Source organism: Saccopteryx leptura, chromosome 4 (assembly GCF_036850995.1).
Source record: "Saccopteryx leptura isolate mSacLep1 chromosome 4, mSacLep1_pri_phased_curated, whole genome shotgun sequence".
NCBI lineage: Eukaryota > Metazoa > Chordata > Mammalia > Chiroptera > Emballonuridae > Saccopteryx > Saccopteryx leptura.
Window position 1 is genome coordinate 215,336,732 of NC_089506.1, and position 21,350 is coordinate 215,358,081.

General features: G+C 49.0%; 1 protein-coding gene across 3 annotated transcripts in view; it reads left to right on the top strand.

The window, feature by feature from the left end:
- The window catches only part of AXIN1 (axin 1), a 91,081-nt gene that overhangs the window by 51,151 nt on the left and 18,580 nt on the right, over positions 1 to 21,350 (top strand). For all 3 annotated transcript variants that reach the window (XM_066383060.1, XM_066383061.1, XM_066383063.1), the window contains exons 3-5: positions 4,088 to 4,228; positions 14,203 to 14,299; positions 19,195 to 19,332. In XM_066383060.1, coding sequence (XP_066239157.1) covers positions 4,088 to 4,228; positions 14,203 to 14,299; positions 19,195 to 19,332 — 376 coding nt within the window. The remainder of the gene's footprint in view (positions 1 to 4,087; positions 4,229 to 14,202; positions 14,300 to 19,194; positions 19,333 to 21,350) is intronic.

The following is a 21,350-nucleotide window of genomic DNA, read 5'->3' on the forward strand; positions in this document are numbered from 1 at the left end:
AGGACAAGGGCCCAGGGGCATGTTTGTGTAGGTCCCATTAGGTTTTATTCTGAAAACTTTGAAAGCTAAGGAGGAGTTGGACATTTCTCTTAGATGCACCACTTGGGGAGTTGGCCATATTCGCTGTGCACACATTCACATGGGAATTTGTGTCTGCACACCAACACACATGTGCATATACATGCACATGCCTGTATACACTCTTCCCTCCCGCCTCTGGTCCTAAAGTCCCCCACATGACATTTCCTCTCGTCACTGGCCAGAATTTTCTTTGTCACATCAGCTGCAGTGAAGGCCCAGCAGCTCTGTTTTCCATGGCAAAAGCTGAGCACTAACCTGTCCCAACAGCCAGCTTCACTGTCTAGAATTTTAAGAAGGTAAATAGGTAATGGTCGCACTTCTTCCTTTCTCATCTTCCCTTTTCCCTTTGGTCTCTGAGCTTGGAGTTCATGTGCAGAGTGGGATTTGTTCTGTACTAGAGGCTGTAGAAAATGAAAACCCATGTTTTTCCTTTTAGCACCTTGAAGATGTATTTTTTATATGTGTGAAAGGCACGTCTGGGAGCTGTCAGAGGGGGAAGGCAGACAGACTTGAACACGTTCAAGTCTGAGGCCTTGTCCTGCCTGCCATCGTTCCTGCCCCAGAGGGAAAGGCGAAGGTGGCCAGGTGTGCGGGTGTGCAGGCTCTTCAGTATGATCTGTTGACTCGATTTCTGTGCTGTGAGTGCCGTGACACTTTTTTCTCTTTAATTTGATTTTTTTTCTTTGTTTCTTTGACCAAGTGGGTGTTCATAAAAAGTTACCAAAGTTTAATATTCCTTAAATGTAAAAAGGAAACTGAAAGACAAACAGTTCAGCATTTAGCCTGTAATTTGAATTTCAGTATGGTGGCTGTTAGGTGATTTTTATTTTATTTTTTTTAACACAGAGAGAGTCAGAGAGAGGGATAGGTAGGGACACACAGACAAGAACAGAGAGAGATGAGAAGCATCAATCATCAGTTTTTTGTGGCGACACCTTAGTTGTTCATTGATTGCTTTCTCATTTGTGCCTTGACCGCGGGCCTTCAGCAGACCGAGGAACCCCTTGCTCGAGCCAGCGACCTTGGGTCCAAGCTGGTGAGCTTTTGCTCAAACTAGATGAGCCCGCGCTCAAGCTGGCGACCTCGGGGTTTCGAACTTGGGTCCTTCCGCATCCCAGTCCGACACTCTATCCACTGTGCCACCACCTGATCAGGCTGTTAGGTGATTTTTTTTTTTTTGTATTTTTCTGAAGCTGGAAACAGGGAGAGACAGTCAGACAGACTCCCGCATGCGCCCAACCGGGATCCACCCGGCATGCCCACCAGGGGGCGACGCTCTGCCCCTCCGGGGCGTTGCTCTGCTGCGACCAGAGCCTCTCTAGCGCCTGGGGCAGAGGCCAAGGAGTCATCCCCAGCGCACCGGGCCATCTTTGCTCCAATGGAGCCTCGCTGCGGGAGGGGAAGAGAGAGACAGAGAGGAAGGAGAGGGGGAGGGGTGGAGAGGCAGATGGACGCCTCTCCTGTGTGCCCTGGCCAGGAATCGAACCCGGGACTTCTGCACGCCAGGCCGACGCTCTACCACTGAGCCAACCGGTCAGGGCCTGTTAGGTGATTTTTAAGTGCCAGAAGAATAAGTGTCATTAAAAAATTGTTTGATACTTAAAGCGAAGAAGATAATGTTGCATACTGGTATTATTTCATCTTCTCCATATCAGATACAGTCTAGGCAAGGAAGTGTAAACAGACAGGACCCAGGGACAGACTTTGCATCTCTGAAGATGTCCTCATTCTTCCTGTAAGTCTTTGGACATGACATGTTCCCTAGCGCCTTTATAGCCCTACCTCTTCTCTCATTGGGTCAGAACTTGTTAGTAGCCTCCAAGGATGCCCTCAGTCTGCATTTGGTGGATCAGAAATACTGTGTGTGGTGTTGGGTAGTGATTAACCCCCTGGTGTGGTTCCCCCTCTGTGGTGCCAGAATGATCAGCATCTGCTTCCCGAACCCACGGTAAGTTATATGACCGAGTTACTGTTTACTGCTGTGACCTTTATGATCGGAATAGGAGGTGTACTGACTGTGGTTGGCATCGTTTTGGTGTTTGTGGCCTCAGGTGCTGCTCTTTCTGAGGTTCCCAGGGGAGATGGCCCTCTTCTGGGGACCTGCCTTCCAGCCCCACTGTCTGGCTCAGCCCAGCCCAACCCCTTGCCGGCATGACAGGCATCAAAGATACCAAGGTGCTTGGTTCTGCAGTCTTGGTAAAGCACCTTTTTCTGGGTATATGCGTGACATGAAATGGGACTTCCAGAAGGTTCTGTTCATGAGGCAGTGGGTGTCCCTAGGGGTTCTATCAGCTTAGAAATAACCTGGTGTCTCCTCTTTTTACACTGAGGACACCAAAGTCCAAAGGACAAGAAAACTCGTCCCAGCTTCTGGCAGTCCGTGCAGACTGCCATTCACCAGTGTGGCAAGCATGCCAGTGCTGTCAGAAGCAGCTCTGGTCAGAAGTGAGTCTTGGGCTGTGGGGATTGTGCCTGGGACCCAGTGTGCACATCAGTGAGCATTCACCCCAAAACTGCAGCCTCCTCCACAGATACCAGGGGCTGCAGAGAATCTTAGTGCCCTCCTTCCAGCATGCACTGGAGAGACCTGACAGTGCGGCCGTCCAGGTCAGTCTTTGGGAAGAAGAGGTGGTGTCAGAATAGGACACTGAGGACAGCAGGGAGGGGGTCAGTAAAGCTGACGTGCCAATAAATCAGTGGAACAGCATAAATGCCGAAATAGGTGCATGTGTGAGGGATGGTCACATAGCATGCGGAGAAACATTCAGCATTTTGTGCTAACCACTAGCTCTCCATTTTGTTGCAGTACAGTGAGGGAGATGTTACATATACACGCATTTTAGGTAAAGATCTAAATTTTAAAAAACTATTGAAGCATTTGAATATATAGAAGATTATATTTTTAATCTTGAAATGAAGAAGGTTTATCTATGTAAGATAGGAAAAATCTATAAAGGATGAGGTTGCCAAATTTGATTTCGTAGAAATAAAACACATGTATGACCAAAATCAACATAAAGTTGTTTTTTTTTAATATTTTATTTATTGATTTTTTTAGAGAGAGGAGAGAGAGAGAGAGAGAGAAAGGGGAGGAGCAGGAAGCATCAACTCCCATATGTGCCCTGACCAGGCAAGCCCAGGGTTTCGAACCGGCAACCTCAGTGTTCCAGGTCGATGCTTTATCCCACTGCGCCACCACAGGTCAGGCAACATAAAGTTTTTTAAAAAGTGACATTTGGGGGAAATTTTTTTGCATATATAACCAGAGGTTAATAGTAAGAAAGACTGACATAAACACTTAAGAAATTCATAAAAAGCACAATAAAAAGTGGATAGAATGTATGAATAGGTAACTTACAGAGGAAGGAATTTAAATGACACCCAAAGCTGCAGCCTGTTAATCAGAGAAATGAAAACTAAAATGAAGTGTCATCTTCTGGCGAATCACAAGACAAGTGGAGGTGAATCTCACCTAGGGAGCAACTGCTTCTGGTAGAAGAGACTGGAGGGCAGCATGAAGCCTCTGTTAAATCCATAGGTACCTTCCTCTGCCATCCCGATGTTCCGTCCTGTGGCAGTTCTCAGACTTGTGTGCGGGAGTCCTGGCTGGCTCCATGTCCGCCTTAAAGGGGTCGTGGCCTGCTGTTACCAGGGTTGATGCTGCTGCTGCAATGCACAGGAGGCTGGGTATACTTTGAGCAGACAAGTCTGCTCTTCCAGAAGAAAGAGCAGAACAGTTGTGTCCTGTTTAAACCCAAATGATAATCAGTGTGTTCACATACAGGGCTGCCTAAATACAGAAGAAGGATCTGGAAGGATGCCTATAGCTTTAACTGATCCCTCTGGGGGGGAGGAGGCAGGATGAAGATGCTAGCCCTTTCTGCTCTTTTTCTTGAATTTTTGCATTTGTAGTTCATGTATCAGGAAATCCACATGATTCTGAAAATGTAGATTCATGTAAGAAGACATGGTTGGGCTGCTGCTGACATGCCCTCCTTGTTTGCAGATATGGATCCTGGCGGGAGCCTGTCAACCCCTACTACGTCAACTCTGGCTATGCTCTTGCTCCAGCCACCAGCACCAATGACAGTGAACAACAGAGCCTCTCCAGTGACGCCGACAGCCTGTCCCTCACTGACAGCAGTGTGTAAGTACCTCCTGCTTGGGAGAGCGGGCAGCCTTTGCCAGTCACAGCTGGGGCTTTGTCTTCATGAAAAGTGGCTCTCCCCCCAACTTGGTGTTAGTGCATCTGATGTGCAAACAGACCAGCTACATTTCAGGAAGTGTGAAAAATCCTAACCTAGCCTGACCTGTGGTGGCGCAGTGGATAGAGCGTCGGCCTGGAACAGAGGTTGCCACAGGCTTCAGGGCTTGCGGGCTTGCCCAGTCAAGGCACATAAGAGAAGCAACTACGAGTTGTTACTTCCTGCTCTTCCCCCCTCCCTCTCTCTCTCTCTCTCTCTCCCTTTTTTCCCTCCCTCACTCCCCCTCTCTCTAAAATGAATAAATAAAATCGTTTTTCTTTTTTAAGTGAAAGAGAGGCAGACACAGGAACAGACAGGAAGGGAGAGAGATGAGAAGCATCAACTCATGGTTGCAGCACCTTAGTTGTTCATTGATTGCTTCTCATATGTGCCTTGATGGGGGTCTCCAGCTGAGCCAGTGACCCTGCTCAAGCCAGCGACCTTGGGCTTCAGCCAGCAACCTTTGGGCTCAAGCCAACAACCATGGGGTCATGTCCGTGAGCCCACGCTCAAGCCGGCAGTCCCACGCTCAAGCTGGTAAGCCTGCGCTCAAGCCAGATGATCCTTGTTCAAGCCAGCGACCTCAGGGTTTCGAACCTGGGTCTTCATCATCCCAGGCCAACACTCTTATTTACTGTGCCACTGCCTGATCAGGCAATAAATAAAATCTTTTTAAAAATTCTAACATAAACTAATATTGAGGTTTGCATTAGTTGCTTTTCTCAGAGGCTTTGGTTACATAAGGTGACTTTGAAACAAATTCCAGGGCTGCCTGAGCTAGAGCACTTGGTTCTTTAGTTTTTATAATCTAGAGTTTCACTTTAAAGATTAGCACTGGTTAGCAGCCAAGCAGACCGGCTGTCTACCCAAGGCAGATGTGACCCAGGTGCCATCCTTGAAAGGCTGTACTGCTGTGTAGATGCATTTCTTGTCAGTACTGTTCTGCACTTGTCAGTGTTTTTAACTTTAAAAATTGTCATATACGTGAGCAATTCCTGTCGCCTCAATGTGGGGAGATAGGGAGACAAGAGCAAGAGAAGAAGTTGGTGCAGCTGGTTCTGTGCTGGCCCAGTGCCCAGATGTTTCAGAAACTACAACCAGCGCTTCATGTGTTTGAGAAGTCTTAGTGACCACATAAGAGCCACACAGAGCCTCCGTGTCCCTCAGTGGTAACAGCAGATCTCCATCGTCATCTCCAAGGAAGGGCCTCCCTTTGTGGGAAAGTGCTTGTTTTCTGATACCTTCTCCTTCACTTTGGCAGGTGGCTTGTTGGGACATAAGTGCACATTAGAAACTTGATGGTGTCAAAAGCTGTCTTACCAGATCAGGGCATTGCCCGTCCCACACACTGAGGTCATTTAGGGTCTTAACTTTGCTTCCCATGATGTCAGACTTGCCCAGCTTATGGTTCTTTTGTCATTCACCATCTGACCAGCACTGATTGGAATTATCTGCTCAGTGTTGGGACCTCCTGGGCACCCACCCTCCAGGAGGCATCCAGATTAGGAAGCCTTGGCTGAAACAGTGAGCCCAGAAGCTATTAGCTGGTCGCAGGGAGACATCTTTCCTATCTAACTTGTTTCTTAATGTGAAAAGTTTGAGGAGTCATAGATTTAAATAAGAAAGAGGTCCTGTCCTGGCTGGATGGCTCAGTTGGTTGGAACATCATCCCAACATGCCAAGGTTGCCAGTTGAGTTCCCAGTTGAGGTACATATAATAATCAGGCAATGGGCCCTGGCCAGTTGGCTCAGTGATAGAGCATCAGCCTGGTGTGTGAAAGTCCCAGGTTCTATTCCTGGCCAGGACACACAGGAGAAGCGCCCACCTGCTTCTCCACCCTTCCCTCTCTCCTTTCTATCTCTCTCTTCCCCTCCCACAGCCAAGGCTCCATTGGAGCAAAGTTGGCCCAGGCGCTGAGGATGGCTCCATGGCCTCTGCCTTAGGCGCTAGAATGGCTCTGGTTACAACAGAACAACGTCCCAGATGGGCAGAGTATTGCCTCTAGTGGGCGTGCCAAGTGGACCTGGTCAGGCACATGCGGGAGTCTCTCTGCCCACCTGCTTCTCCAGAAAAATACCAAAAAAACAAATAAACAATGATGGCATGAATAAGTGGAACAACAAATCAGCGTTTCTCTCTCTGTCTCTTATCTCTTCTTCTCTCTCTAAAAGTCAATTTAAAAAATATTTAAAAGAAAAAAAGAGGCCCTGGCTGTGTAGCTCCATCTGTTAAAGCATTATCCAGATATGCCAAGGTTGCAGGAGGTTCGATCCCCCAGTCAGGACACATACAAGAATCAGCCAATGAATGCATAATTAAGTGGAACAGCAGCTCGGTGTTTTTCTTTCTCTCCCCTTTTCCCTCTCTCTAAAAATTAGTTAATCAATAAAAAAGAAAAAAGGGCTACTACATCCATATTTTTGTAGGTAAACACATGCAACTTGAGTTGCTTCTTGATCTTGGCTATTGTAAATGGCACTGCTATGAACATAGGAATGCATATAATCTTTTTTTCTCCTTTTTCTTTTTTTAATTGATTGATTTTAGGGGGGGGAGAGAGAGAGGAACATTGATTTGTTGTTGATTCATTGATTGATTCTTGTATGTGCTCTGACCAGGGATTGAACCCACAGCCTTGGTGTATCAGGACAATTCTCTAACCAACTGAGCTACCCAGCCAGGGCTTGCATATATTCTTTTGAATTAGTGTTTTGGCTTTCTTCTTATATATTCCCAGAAGTGGAATCATTGGGTCATAAGGCAGTTCCGTGTTTTTTTGTTTTGTTTTATTTTGTTTTTTGTATTTTTCTGAAGCTGGAAACGGGGAGAGACAGACTCCCGCATGTGCCCGACCGGGATCCACCTGGCACGCCCACCAGGGGCGATGCTCTGCCCACCAGGGGGCGATGCTCTGCCCCTCCGGGGTGTCGCTCTGTTGCGACCAGAGTCACTCCAGCGCCCGGGGCAGAGGCCAAGGAGCCATCCCCAGCGCCCGGGCCATCTTTGCTCCAATGGAGCCTTGGCTGCGGGAGGGGAAGAGAGAGAGAGGAAGGAGAGGGCGAGGGGTGGAGAAGCAGATGGACGCTTCTCCTTTGTGCCCTAGCCGGGAATCGAACCCGGGACTTCTGCACGCCAGGCCGACGCTCTACCACTGAGCCAAACGGCCAGGGCCAAGGCAGTTCCATTTTTAATTTTTTTGTTTCTTTTCTAACTGAGAGGAGGGGAGATAGACAGACTCCCACTTGTGCCTGACCAGGATCCACCTACAACCCCTGTCTGAGGCCAATGCTGTGCCCATCTGGGGCCATGCTCGCAACGGAGCTATTTTTAGCACCTCAGGTGAGGCTCCACAGAGCCATTCTCAGCGCCTAGTGCTGATGTGCTTGAACCAATTCAGCCATGGCTGCAGGAAGGGAAGAGAGAAAGAGAGTGGGGTGGAGAAGCAAATGGTCATTTCTCCTGTGTGCCCTGATCTGGAATCAAACCTGGGACATCCACATGCCAGGCTGATGTTGTGTCACTGAGTGAACCGGGCCAGGGGCCATTTTTAATTTTTTGAGAAACCTTTGTACTGTTTGCCATAGTAGCTGCACAAGGTTTCTTTTTTTTCCATATCTTTGTCAACACTTGTTTATTGACTTATTGATTATAGCCGTTCTGACAGGTGTGAAGTGATATCACATAGTAGATTTTTTTGTTTTTTATATTTTATTCATTTTAAAGAGAAGAGAGAGAGAGAGAAAGAGAGAGAGAGAAGAGGGGGAGGAGCAGGAAGCATCAACTCCTATATGTGCCTTGACCAGGCAAGCCCAGGGTTTTGAATTGGCGACCTCAGCATTCCAGGTCAATGCTTTATCCACTGCACCACCACAGGCCAGGCTGCATAGTGGGGTTTTTTTGTTTTTTTTTTTCTAAAGATTTTATTTATTCATTATAGAGAGGGGGGAGAGAGAGAGAGAGAGAGAGAGAGAGAGAGAGAGAGAAAGAAGGGGGGAGGAGCAGAAAGCATCAACTCCCACATGTGCCTTGACCAGGCAAGCCCAGGGTTTTGAACCGGCAACCTCAGTGCTTCCAGGTTGATGCTTTATCCACTGTGCCACCGCAGGTCAGGCTTTTTTATTTTATTTTATTTTTTTATTTTTATTTTTATTTTTTGTATTTTTTTTCTGAACCTGGAAACGGGGAGAGACAGTCAGACAGACTCCCGCATGCGCCCGACCGGATCCACCCGGCACACCCACCAGGGGTGACGCTCTGCCCACCAGGGGGCGATGCTCTGCCCCTCCAGGGCGTCGCTCTGCCGAGACCAGAGCCACTCTAGCACCTGGGGCAGAGGCCAAGGAGCCATCCCCAGCGCCCGGGCCATCCTTGCTCCAATGGAGCCTTGGCTGCGGGAGGGGAAGAGAGAGACAGAGAGGAAGGAGCGGGGAAGGTGGAGAAGCAAATGGGCGCTTCTCCTGTGTGCCCTGGCCGGGAATCGAACCCGGGTCCCCCGCACGCCAGGCCGACGCTCTACCGCTGAGCCAACCAGCCAGGGCCTGCATAGTGGTTTTAATTTGCATTTCTCTGCTATTTTGTGATGTTGAGCATACGTTTCATTGGCTATTTGTATTCTGTCTTTGGAGAAGTATATATTCAGGTACTCTGCCCATCATTTGCCTGTGTTTTTAAAGAGTATTGTGACATTTCAATTTTAATGTATAGAATATCTTATCAAAAGCCATTTCTGAACTAAACTTAGCCAGTCCCCCATCATTACAAGTCTTGGGCTCTTCCCTTTCAGTGACCATGTGGTGACATCACTTAATGGATCTGTCCCTTCAGGTTGAGCTTCTGTACATGGTATTTCTCATGTACCATTTCATTCTCCCTCTATTTTGAATCTTTAAGATAAAATGTTGACATGTATTTAGCAACTTCTTACTTGAAAATACTGGGGTTTTAAACAGTACCTATGATGAATATAAAGAATCCTGTAAAATGGTTACATCCAGCTGCAGACCCCCACAAACGGCTTGAAGCACAAGATGGCTAACATTTGTAGCATCTGGTTTTCCTTTTCCCCAACTTTTTGTTACTAAAATGGAAGTTAATCTCACGCAATTTTTAATTTTCTTGAAAAGTACCTTAATTGTCTCCATGGAAATATGTTTGCTAAAGGGAAGATCTAAAAACTGAAAGATATTTTCCCCCTGATATTCTGTTCATCTTGGTTTTACTGGGAGTAAGAAATATAAGGCCTGACCTGTGGTGGCGCAGTGGATAAAGCGTCGACCTGGAACACTGAGGTCACCAGTTCGAAACCCCGGGCTTGCCTGGTCAAGGCGCATATGGGAGTTGATGCTTCCTGCTCCTCCCCCTGTTCTCTCTATCTCTTTCTCTCTCTCTCTTTCTCCTTTCTCTCTAATAAAAATGAATAAATAAAATCTAAAAAACAAAACAAAAAAAAGATAGCAATGACTAAAAAACAACAATAACCATTATTATAAAAAAAAAAAAAGAAAAATATAAGATAGCCTGACCAGGGTGTGGCGGAGTGGATAGAGCGTTGGACTGGGATGCAGAGGACCCAGGTTTGAGACCCCGAGGTTGCCAGCTTGAGCGCGGGCTCATCTGGTTTGAGCAAGAGCCCACCAGCTTGAACCCAGGGTCGCTGGCTCTAGCAAGGGGTTGCTCGGTCTACTGTAGCCCCACGGTCAAGGCACATATGAGAAAGCAATCAATGAACAACTAAGGTGTTGCAACGCACAATGAAAAACTAATGATTGATGCCTCTCATCTCTCTCCGTTCCTGTCTGTCCCTGTCTATCCCTCTCTCTGACTCACTCTCTGCCTCTGTAAAAAAAAAAAAAGAAAGAAATATAAGATAGTCAAGAATTTGGAATGTAAAATTATGACATATTTGCACATATATTAGAGGCAAAAAATAGGGTCATGTGTTGTATCTAAATTATTGCAAGGCAAATTCATTCAGTATATCAACCACATGACAGAAATGACAGACCACCATAGTAGTTCGTGGACTTTGGACATAGGTGTCTGAGGACAGTGCCTAGTCCATAGAAGTGTATGGTATATTTTTTTTTAAAGATTTTATTGATTTTAGAGAGAGAAGGGAGGTAGGGAGGGGAAGAGCTGGAAGTATCAACACATACTTGTTGCTTCTTCTCATATGTGCATTGACCAGACAAGCCCGGGGTTTCAAACCGGCAACCTCAGGTTGACACTATCTACTATCCCACCACAAGTCAGGCAAGGCGTGTGGAATTTTTACATGCCTCTTTAAAGTTATGAAAAACAAGTTAGTGGCTCAGGACAACTGAACAAAACCATAGGGGCATGTAAAGATGTTTTAAATGTATTCAATTCACTTGTTTCTTCATGCCTGTGTCCTTGAGCACCCCTGCTCCCACTGAATTGCTGAGCCAACTGTACTGCAGTACCCATCTGGTGCCCTGATAGGGATACACCGACACTATGATAGGAGGCAGAGACCGTCACAGCCTCTCTCTGCCCTGCTCTGATCCTTTTCCGCCCTCAGGGCTCTGAGGAGAATGTGGCAGCCCTGCCTGCCCGTGAACCTGCTGAGTTGGCAGGTGTGAGGCTGCCCAGGGAAGGGGCCAGGACACACCAGGTGTTGTGTGCTGGGCACCAAGGGGCAAGGTGTCAGCTTTGCTGGGCCATGCAGCAGTTAAAGTGGGGTTAGAATCGGCCTGGCTGCGTGTTTGTGTCTCCCATGTGGTAAGAGCAGTGCAGCCCGGGCAGGGACCTCCGCAGTGGGCAGTGCTTGGGAAGGAGCTGAGAGGCTCAGGCCTTCACACCGGCATGGCATTCACTGTGCCTGGAGAGCAGAGAGGCCGGTCTGGGGCTCCTTCAATGGGGGGGAGTGTGGGAACCCAGAGAGGCCCGTCTAGTCATTCTGCTCTGGCAGGCATCTTCTCCCATGCTGGCTGTTGGCAGCTGCTGTGCTCCCCTGAGTAGCTTTTATTTATTTATTTATTTTCATTTTTCTGAAGCTGTAAACAGGGAGAGACAGTCAGACAGACTCCCGCATGCGCCTGACCGGGATCCACCCAACACGCCCACCAGGGGGCGACGCTCTGCCCACCAGGGGGCAATGCTCTGCCCATCCTGGGCGTCGCCATGTTGCGACCAGAGCCACTCTAGCGCCTGAGGCAGAGGCCACAGAGCCATCCTTGCTCCAGTGGAGCCTTGGCTGCGGGAGGGGAAGAGAGAGACAGAGAGGAAGGTGCGGTGGAGGGGTGGAGAAGCAAATGGGCGCTTCTCCTGTGTGCCCTGGCCGGGAATCGAACCCGGGCCCCTGAGTAGCTTTTAAATGGCAGGGAACACAATAAAAGAAGAAAAAATAAATAAATAAATGAAAAAAAAAGGAAAAAAAAAGGCAGGGAAGGAACTAGAGAATTTTTAGGGAGTGCATGCGTGCAGTGAATTATGTGTTAAACCTGACATCTATCTTGAGTAAGTGCATTTAGTTATATAGTTTGATTTATATTTTTATCATAATCTTTAAAACAGTTCATAGTTAAAACTCATGTCAAGAAAACTAGCATGACTAGGCGGTGGCGCAGTGGATAGAGTGTTAGACTGGGACATGGAGGCCCCAGGTTCGAAACCCCAAGGTCTCTGGCTCAAGCACAGGCTCATTTAACTTGAACGCAGGCTCACCAGCTTGAGTGTGGGGTTGCTGGCTTGAGCGTGGGATCATAGACATGACCTCATGGTCACTGGCTTGAGCCCAAAGGTCGCTGGCTTGAGTAAGAGATCACTTACTCTGCTGTAGCCCCCACTATCAAGGCACATACGAGAAAGCAATCAGTGAACAACTAAGGTGCCACAATGAAGACTTGATGTTTCTTATCTCTCTCTTCCTGTCTGTCCCTATCTGTCCCTCTCTCTGTCTTTTTCTCTGTCTCTGTTGTAAAAAAAAAAAAAAAGACCCAAAAAATAATTAGAATGCTCCTCAGAGAGATGACACTGCTTAACCAGTTTACACTGGAAGAAAGTAGAATAACGGACCTTGGAAATCTTTCCCCATGATCTAGGTTGTCTTGGCTGCCCATTTTTCCCATACTGTAGTACCCCTCTGAGCCAGGCACACCACACCCTGCCTGGGTGACAAAGCAGGAGTCATCACATGTTTTCTGTAAAGAAATAGTAGCAAGCCTGACCAGGCGGTGGCGCAGTGGATAGAGCGTCGGACTGGGATGCAGAGGACCCAGGTTCGAGACCCTGAGGTCGCCAGCTTGAGCTGGGCTCATCTGGTTTGAGCAAAAGTCTACCAGCTTGAACCCAAGGTCGCTGGGTCCAACAAGGGGTTACTCAGTCTGCTGAAGGCCCATGGTCAAGGCACATATGAGAAAGCAATCAATGAACAACGAAGGTGTTGCAAGAGCAATGAAAAACTAATGATTGATGCTTCTCATTTCTCTCCATTCCTGTCTGTCTATCCCTGTCTATCCCTCGCTCTGACTCACTCTCTGTCTCTGTAATAAATAAATAAATAAATAAATAAGAAATAACGACTTAAAAAAATACTTTAATAAAAAAAAAAAAAAAAGAAATAGTAGCAAATATTTTAGGCTTTGAGGCCACATGCAGTCTCTGTCACATATTCCTCCCCTGCTTTAAAAATGTATAAACCTGCCTGGCTGGTGGTGGTGCAGTGGCTAGAGCATCAACCTGGGATGCTGAGATCCCTGGTTCAAAACTGGAGGTTGCCGGCTTGAGTGTGGGCTCGTTGGCTTGAGTGCAGGCTTGCCAGCCTGAGCCCAAAGGTTGCTGGCTTGAAGCCCAAGGTCTCTGGCTTGAGCAAGGGGTCAGTGGCTTAGCTTGAGCCCTCCCTGGTCAAGACACTTAGAGAAGCAATCGATGACAACTAAAGTGAAGCAACTACCGGGCCCTGGCTGGTTGGCTTATCTGATATGTGGACGTCCAGGGTTTGATGTCAGGGCACACAGAAGAAACAGCCATCTGCCCCCCCCCCCCTTCTCTGTTACTCCCTTCCCCTCCTGCAGCCATGGCTTGATTGGTTGCAGCACATTGGCCCCAGGCACTAAGGATGGCTCCATGGAGCCTCTGCCTCAAGCGATCAAAATAGCTTAGTTGCGAGCTTGGCTCCAGATGGGCAAAGCATCAGCCTGGTCGGGGAGCATGCAGGAGTCTGTCTATTCTTCCTTCCTCTCAACTTGGGAAAGAAGATAAATAAATAAATAAATAAAGTGAAACACTATGAGTTGACGCTTCTCTTCTCTCTCTTCCCTCTCTCTCTCCATTCCTGTTTCTCTCTCTCAAATCAATTTTTTTTTTTCTTTTCATTTTTCTGAAGCTGGAAACAGGGAGAGACAGTCAGACAGACTCCCGCATGCGCCCGACCGGGATCCACCCGGCATGCCCACCAGGGGCGACGCTCTGCCCACCAGGGGGCGATGCTCTGCCCATCCTGGGCGTCGCCATGTTGCGACCAGAGCCACTCTAGCGCCTGAGGCAGAGGCCACAGAGCCATCCCCAGCGCCCGGGCCATCTTTGCTCCAATGGAGCCTTGGCTGCGGGAGGGGAAGAGAGAGACAGAGAGGAAAGCGCGGCGGAGGGGTGGAGAAGCAAATGGGCGCTTCTCCTGTGTGCCCTGGCCGGGAATCGAACCCGGGTCCTCTGCATGCTAGGCCGATGCTCTACCGCTGAGCCAACCGGCCAGGGCCTCAAATCAACTTTTAAAAAATAAAAATAAAAACCTTTCTTAATTATCAGACCTTAGAAAAACAGGCCACGTGGGGCCCTGCCCATGGTAAAGTGGGCACAGCTATGCTTTGTGGAGCTGTTCTTTGTGCACTCACGCCAGGCTGTTCTTTCTTCTGGCAGGGATGGAATCCCACCATACAGGATCCGCAAACAGCACCGCCGGGAGATGCAGGAGAGCATCCAGGTCAATGGGCGGGTGCCTCTACCTCACATTCCTGTAAGTTTTGCTGCACAACCCTCACCCTTCCTGTCCCTGAGGTTGGGGCTCACCAGTCTTCTGTTTCCCCTGTTCCGACGTGGCCAGTGGGAAAGGTGCCCGCCTGACTTTCTGTGAGCTCATCTCATGTCAAGGTCTACCTCGTGTCACACCCGGTCATATCCTGCAGGAGCGGCAGTTTGTAGGGCCCAGCTTGCAGTCACTTCAGAATAGAAGCGAGTGCCCTTACACACTGTCCACCATACAGTTTTTTCTCACCGTGTCAGTTGCAGTGCTTCTCCTTGAGGTGGCAGAGCAGCTCTAAGCCTTCCTTGCAAGCTCAGTGGCCAGGCCTGGCTCTGCCTGCACAGTCTGGCACAGCTGCCTGACTGTGGCTGCCACAAAGCTTGGCGGTGCCTCTTGGTGCCCCTGTCCTGACTTATTGTGAGTTCTGCCTTGTTTAAGATGAAGTGAGGCCTGACCAGGTGGTGGCACAGTGGATAGGGTGTCGGACTGGGATGTGGAGGACCCAGGTTCGAGACCCCGAGATCTCCAGCTTGAGCATGGGCTCATCTGGTTTGAGCAAGGCTCACCAGCTTGGACCCAAGGTCGCTGGCTCGAGCAAGGGGTTACTCGTTCTGCCCCCCCCACACACACAAGGCACGTATAAGAAATCAATCAGTGAACAACTAAGGAACCGCAATGAAGAATTGATGTTTCTCATCTCTCTCACTTCCTGTCTGTCTGTCCCTCTCTCTGACTCTCCCTGTCTCTGCCACAAAAAAAAAAAAAAAAAAAAAAAAGCGAGGATCAGCCTTTCTGTGGCTAAATGGTGGAAGGGACCATATGGGCATCCTGACTTCAGAGCTGCTTCAGCGTCACCTCTCCGATAAACATAGAAATGTGATGGCGGTTCTTCTGCTTGTAGGGGTTCACAGTGCCTAACACGCCGGGCACAGTCTGTCACCACCTGCAGGAAGTTCCTTTGTTGGCAAACAAGGAATAAGCTTTTCTTATTTTGATATCATGACTTTGAACATGAAAGACTTTTAGGGGAAGATGAGAAAAACTTATAGTAGAGGCTCCAACCCATTGACTCAGGCTGCTCATTGGCAGTTTCTGTGCAGGGAAGTGGTTGTTTCTTAGGATCACAGAATGCATCTACCCTTAATTAGGATTCCTTTACTAGAGTCTCTGTAGATACTGTACTTTCCAAATAAGAAAAGTGGTTGTTTATGATTGAGAAGAAAGAATGTTGGTTTGTTTTTCTAAGAAAAGGATGGTCTAGCTCTTTGTCATCTCCCAGCTAACCCTTGGCACAGGTTTGGCCTAACCTAGGTACCGATAGCAGCTGCTTAGGGAAGAGTGGAAGATGCTCTGGGCGGAGTGTGTGGGCTGTAGGTGACTTAGGGCACTCAGCCTCAAGCGTGTCATCTGGACCAGTCTAGGCCCGAGCCAAGGTGGTGACTGCATGTATCTTCACCTTGCACTGCCATGATGCGGGTGTCTTCCCAGCTCAACTCAATGGACATTTAAACTCAAGACCAGGGCTCAGTTGGGGGTGAAGAAGAGCCTGAGCATCTTATGTCCCAGAAATTAAGAGAGTGAGGGCACACGGGAGCTACTTGGAGGGGCTCCTGCTGGCCAAGGCCCAGACACCTGGAGAATCAGAGTTAGTAGCAGTGAACATGGAATCCATGCATCCATGCCAACATGACAGATGAATTGAGAATTTAATGAGGGACAGAATATTTATATCGTCTCAACCCTTCACAAAATATTTACTCATAATGGGGAAAAAATACCAAGCCCTCCTGAGTCAGGGGTCAGGTGCAGTCATCAGTGTTGGGACAGATGGATACTGCCCCTGCGAGGAGAGTAAGAATGGCCCAGTGGCCCCCGTGCCTCCTGCCATCAATGTCACGGACTCAGCCCGAGTTGCTGTATTGCATAAGAACTGGCCTCTGTTGTCTGTTCAAATGCCCCACTCCTTCCAGGGTCTCCCCACTTCCCAGTCCCCCAGGGCCTACCGTCCATGCCCACCTCCTCTCCCAGGAACCTCTAGAAACACTAGACACCCTGACTGCCCCTTCTTCTTGGGTCTGGTCTCCAGCACACACCCCTGCCTCATGTTGGGCACTGCCAGGGTTTCCCCACCGACTTTTCCACCCCTGCAGCATTGGCCTGTGTTCTGGCTTGTCCTTGGCTCCTTTCCTTCTCCGGGCCCCTCAAAAGGTTTCTGTGGCCACTGCCGAATCCGTCGTGGTCAGCATCAGTCCCACACATGGACACTTCTCTCTGAGCCCTTCACCGAATTTTCTTATCTTACAAGTTTCTGTTCTAGGTATTGTCTTTACCCCTCCTGTTTTGCAGATGAGAAACAGGCAGAGTCGAGACTGCACCCAGAGCCCACCAGCAGTAGGTTGCTGGAGGCACTGTCTCCACTCGGGCTCCTACCCTCACCCTGAGTCTTTTCTCCTCACCTTGTTCCACATCTGAAAGCCAGAGTTATGAATAGCCACTGTCCACCCACAGAGGACAGAAAGGAGTCCTGTGTGCCACCCTGTTTCCAGGCCACCTCTTTCTCTCACTTGTCCCCCTCTCTCATCTAAGGCCCCTGCAGGTCCTCCCCCCACCTCCACTCTCCCTTACCTATGCCTTGGTGGCTTAGATTTTTAAAACATTAAGAGGGAAAAATAAATAAATAAATAAATAAATAAATAAATAAATAAATAAATAAAACATTAAGAGGGACAAATATATACCCCACACAGATGGGATATAAAATTGAAACTTGGCCCTGGCTGGTTGGTTCAGTGGTAGAGCATCGGCCTGGCATGTGGATGTCCCAGGTTCAATTCCCAGTCAGGGCACATAAGAGAAGTGACCATCTGCTTCTCTACCCTTCTCCTTCTTCCTTCTCCCTCTCCCTCTCCCTCTTCCTGCTCCCTCTCCTTCTCCCCCCCCCCTCTCTCCCCCCTACTCCCGCTCCCACAGCCATGGCTTTTTTGGAGCGAGTTGGCCCCGAGTGCTGAGGATGGCTCCATGGCCTCCAGCCTCAGGTGCTACGAAAAGCTTGGTTGCCCAGCAGCGGCATAAAGCCTCAGATGGGCAGAGCGTCGCCCCCTAGTGGGCTTGCTGGGTAGATCCCAATCAGAGCACTAGTGGGAGTCTGTCTTTGCCTCCCCTCCTCTCACTTAATAAAAAATAAATAAAAACGGAGACTCATGGACACAGATAAAAGTAAAGTGGTTACCAAGAGGAAGGGATGGAGGGGAGCGGAATAAAGTAGGTGACGTAAAATGATTTGACTTTGGGTGATGGGCCTAGAGCACAATTAACAAACAGTTCAAATGCTATAGATGTTCACCTGAAACCTATGTATTCTTGTTGGTCAGTGTCACCCCATTAAGTTTAATTTCTAAATAATTTGTCCTGCTGGAGTTAATAAGAATGTCCTGTGTTATTGTTAAATACTCTAAAGTATTTAAGAGGAAACAGGCATCGTGTGTGCAGTTTGTTCTTGACCGGTTCAGAGAAGTATGTTTCTGTTTGTCCACATGTGCATCACATCTGTGTATGTGAGAAAGAATAACAGTGTGAGAAAATGTCAGCAGTTGGGACATCTAGGACAGGAGTTTTTATACTGTTCTTGCAAGTTTTAAATTAGAAACTATTTCAAAATAGCGCTAACCCCTTAAAAGTTATACAGTGGCCTGACCAGGCAGTGGCACAGTGGATAGAGCGTCGGACTGGGATGCGGAGGACCCAGGTTCGAGACCCCAAGGTCGCCAGCTTGAGCGCGGGCTCATCTGGTTTGAGCAAAGCTCACCAGCTTGGACTCAAGGTCGCTGGCTCAAGCAAGGGGTTACTCGGTCTGCTGAAGGCCCGCGGTCAAGGCACATATGAGAAAGCAATCAATGAACAACTAAGGTGTCGCAACGAAAAACTGATGATTGAGATGCTTCTCATCTCTCTCTGTCCCTATCCCTCTCTCTGTCTCTCTCTGTCTCGGGGGGGGGGGGAAGGTTATACAGTGTATTGCTATAAAATACAGTACATCGCAGAATTACATTTTTTGAAGAAGAAAGCCCTTCATAGTCCTACTTTTTCCTGATTTTTTTATGTCCCCCAACCCTGCAACGGCCTGGTGCATACACGCCTAAGTGCAAACGACTGCTGCCCTCTTGTGTGCAGGGCGGGCACTGCAGGGAACAGATCCATTCTGTAAGAGCTCTGTGGGCTTTGTCTCCTGCCTTTACGTCCTCCCTCCTCTGTCGTCTTTACAGCTCTACCTGCCCTGGCCCAGGCCTCACTGGGTCTTGACCTGACCAGTCATATTAGAAGCTCTTTTTTGAGCCAGTCTGGTAGGCTTCTCTGTGCAGGGCATACTCCATAGGCCCCTGCCAGCTGCTGCCCTGATGATGTGACTTCAAGAGACCGAGTTCTGGCCTGACCTTGTGGTGACACAGTGGAAAAAGCATCAACCTGGAACGCTGAGGTCGCCAGTTCAAAACCCTGTACTTGTCTGGTCTAAGGCACATTATGGGAGTTGAAGCTTCCTGCTCCTCCCCCTCTTTCTCTTTCTCTCTCCTCTCTAAAATGAATAAAAATAAATAAAAAACTAAGTTCTGCCCTGCTCAGTGTCTGATTCTGTGACCATGGGGAGCCAGCGCTCTATTCTCACTCCTGCATGAGGGCTCGGTGAAGGAGAGATGTAGTCTGACGAGAAAAGGAGGCAGTGAGAAGGTTGATTCCCTGGTGAAAGGGGGAAAAGTAAAAACTCACTTTAAATTCAAATTCAGGTTTCACATTATTTTCTCCCACCCAAAAAGTGGTTGAATGCCACCTTGGCATAGAGAACGGTCGTTCAGAGCTGTGCATGGCCAGCTAGCTAATAAGATGTTTCCTTGCAGCGTACTTACCGAATGCCAAAGGAAATCCGCGTGGAGCCCCAGAAGTTCGCCGCGGAGCTCATCCACCGCCTGGAGGCCGTGCAGCGGACGCGGGAGGCGGAGGAGAAGCTGGAGGAGCGGCTGAAGCGCGTGCGCATGGTTAGTGGCCTCTGTCACAGAAGCCACGCCCACCGTGGTTGCTGAGTTACTTGATTACAGCATTAGGTCCCCACCAGCCCGGCCAGGTTTTCCTAGAGCCCCTTCTCCCTACTTGACGACACACTGACTTCTGACATGCTCTGACCTGTCTTGGTGGATGACTAAGGCACGCTCTTCTATGAGGCCGGCCCTCTCCAAAGCCCGTCACCCCTTGTTCCTAGCCTGGGTTGTATCCCTGGAAAGAGGTTTTTACGGAAGGGCCCTGAGCCTGGGCCTGGGGAGTGACCAGCAGGTGTCAGAACAGTGGCGTGGTTACTGGGGTTGGGTTTCCTGTTCCATCTGCTTGTAGGAGAGGGAAGCCAAGACAGCTCCTCTTTCGTCACCAGTTGCTGTTGCGCAGCGACAACACCAGCTCAGCTCAGGGACATTCGGCATGGGACGAGTCCAAAGTGCAGACTGCCCAGCGTCTCCATTTACCCCGGGCCCAGCTCCCTTTCTGCTGTCCTCCTCTCAGCGCCCCGGACTCACTGCCCTCTGCTGAGCCCTGTTCAGATTCCTGATCCCATGTGTGAACACACCTGCCTTGCTGGCCGCATCCCCTGCGTTGCATCGGCCCCGTTGGCACATGAAGCTGAAATCTCCCTTGAGTGCTGATAGGTGGAGGCCCTGGGCATTGCTGGGACCCAGGCCACATACACTTGTATGGAACAGAGCATGCATGTGGCAGAAAGGTGGCGCTTGTCACCTCAGAGCACAGAATGGCTTTGGTTTAGATGTAGGCTTCTGTTTATCTTCTGACTTGTAGCTTCATTTGGTAAAATGTTAAAATTTTCATAATTTTTATAATTCATTTGCTTAAATATCTTTCTGCCCGTAGCTCCTGAAGAGAGACCTTGCTCTTGTTATCACAGCTGTCATTCTACAAAATTCATTTTCCTACACATTCAGGGGCAGACATCAGTAACAAGCATGCCTCTGGAGTGAGGCTTTCCCTGTGACCCCTTGTACTTCCTAGCTTGTTGAACTTTATTCATTGAACCCAGTCCCTCCTGAATACCATGAGCCTCCATGTCTCTGGCAGACAGGCCTTTGCTTTTTTCTTGGCAGGTAGGAATTCCCTGCTGGATATAAATGGTTACCAGCAAGTAAGTGGGTGTCTTCCATCTTTTCTCAATATTTTATGCCCAGTACCTGAAACTCAAAACTGTGATGTTTCTGCCTGATCAGGTGGTGGCACAGTGGATAGAGCATCGGCCTGAGATGCTAAGGACCCAACTTTGAAACCCTGAGGTTACTGGCTTGAGCGCAGGCTCATCCATCTTGCACACAGGATTGCCAATTGAGCATGAGATCATGGACATGACCCTGTGGTCACTGGCTTGAGTCCAAAGGTAGTTGGCTTGAGCCCAAGGTCGCTGGCTTGAGCAAGGGGTCACTGGTTCGGCTTCTGCCCCCAGTCAAGGCACATATTAGAAAGCAATCAGCCCTGGCCGGTTGCCTCTGGTAGAGCGTCGGCCTGGCGTGCAGAAGTCCCGGTTTCGATTCCCGGCCAGGGCACACAGGAGAAGCGCCCATCTGCTTCTCCACCCCTCCCCCTCTCCTTCCTCTGTCTCTCTCTTCCCCTCCCGCAGCCGAGGCTCCACTGGAGCAGAGATGGCCCGGGCACTGGGGATGGCTCCTCGGCCTCTGCCCCAGGCTCTAGAGTGGCTCTGGTCGCAACAGAGCAACGCCCCAGAGGGGAAGAGCATCGCCCCCTGGTGGGCGTGCCGGGTAGATCCCGGTCGGGCGCATGCGGGAGTCTGTCTAACTGTCTCTCCCCGTTTCCAGCTTCAGAAAAATACAGGAAAAAAAAAAAAAAGCAATCAGTGAACAACTAAGGTGCCGCAACTACGAGTTGAAGCTTTTCATCTCTCCCTTCGCTCTCTCTCTCTCTCTCTCTCTTGCCCGCTCGTGCTCGCAAAAAATAAAAAATAGGAAAAAAAGTTGTTTCTCGAAGGAATTATTTTTCTCCCTGATCA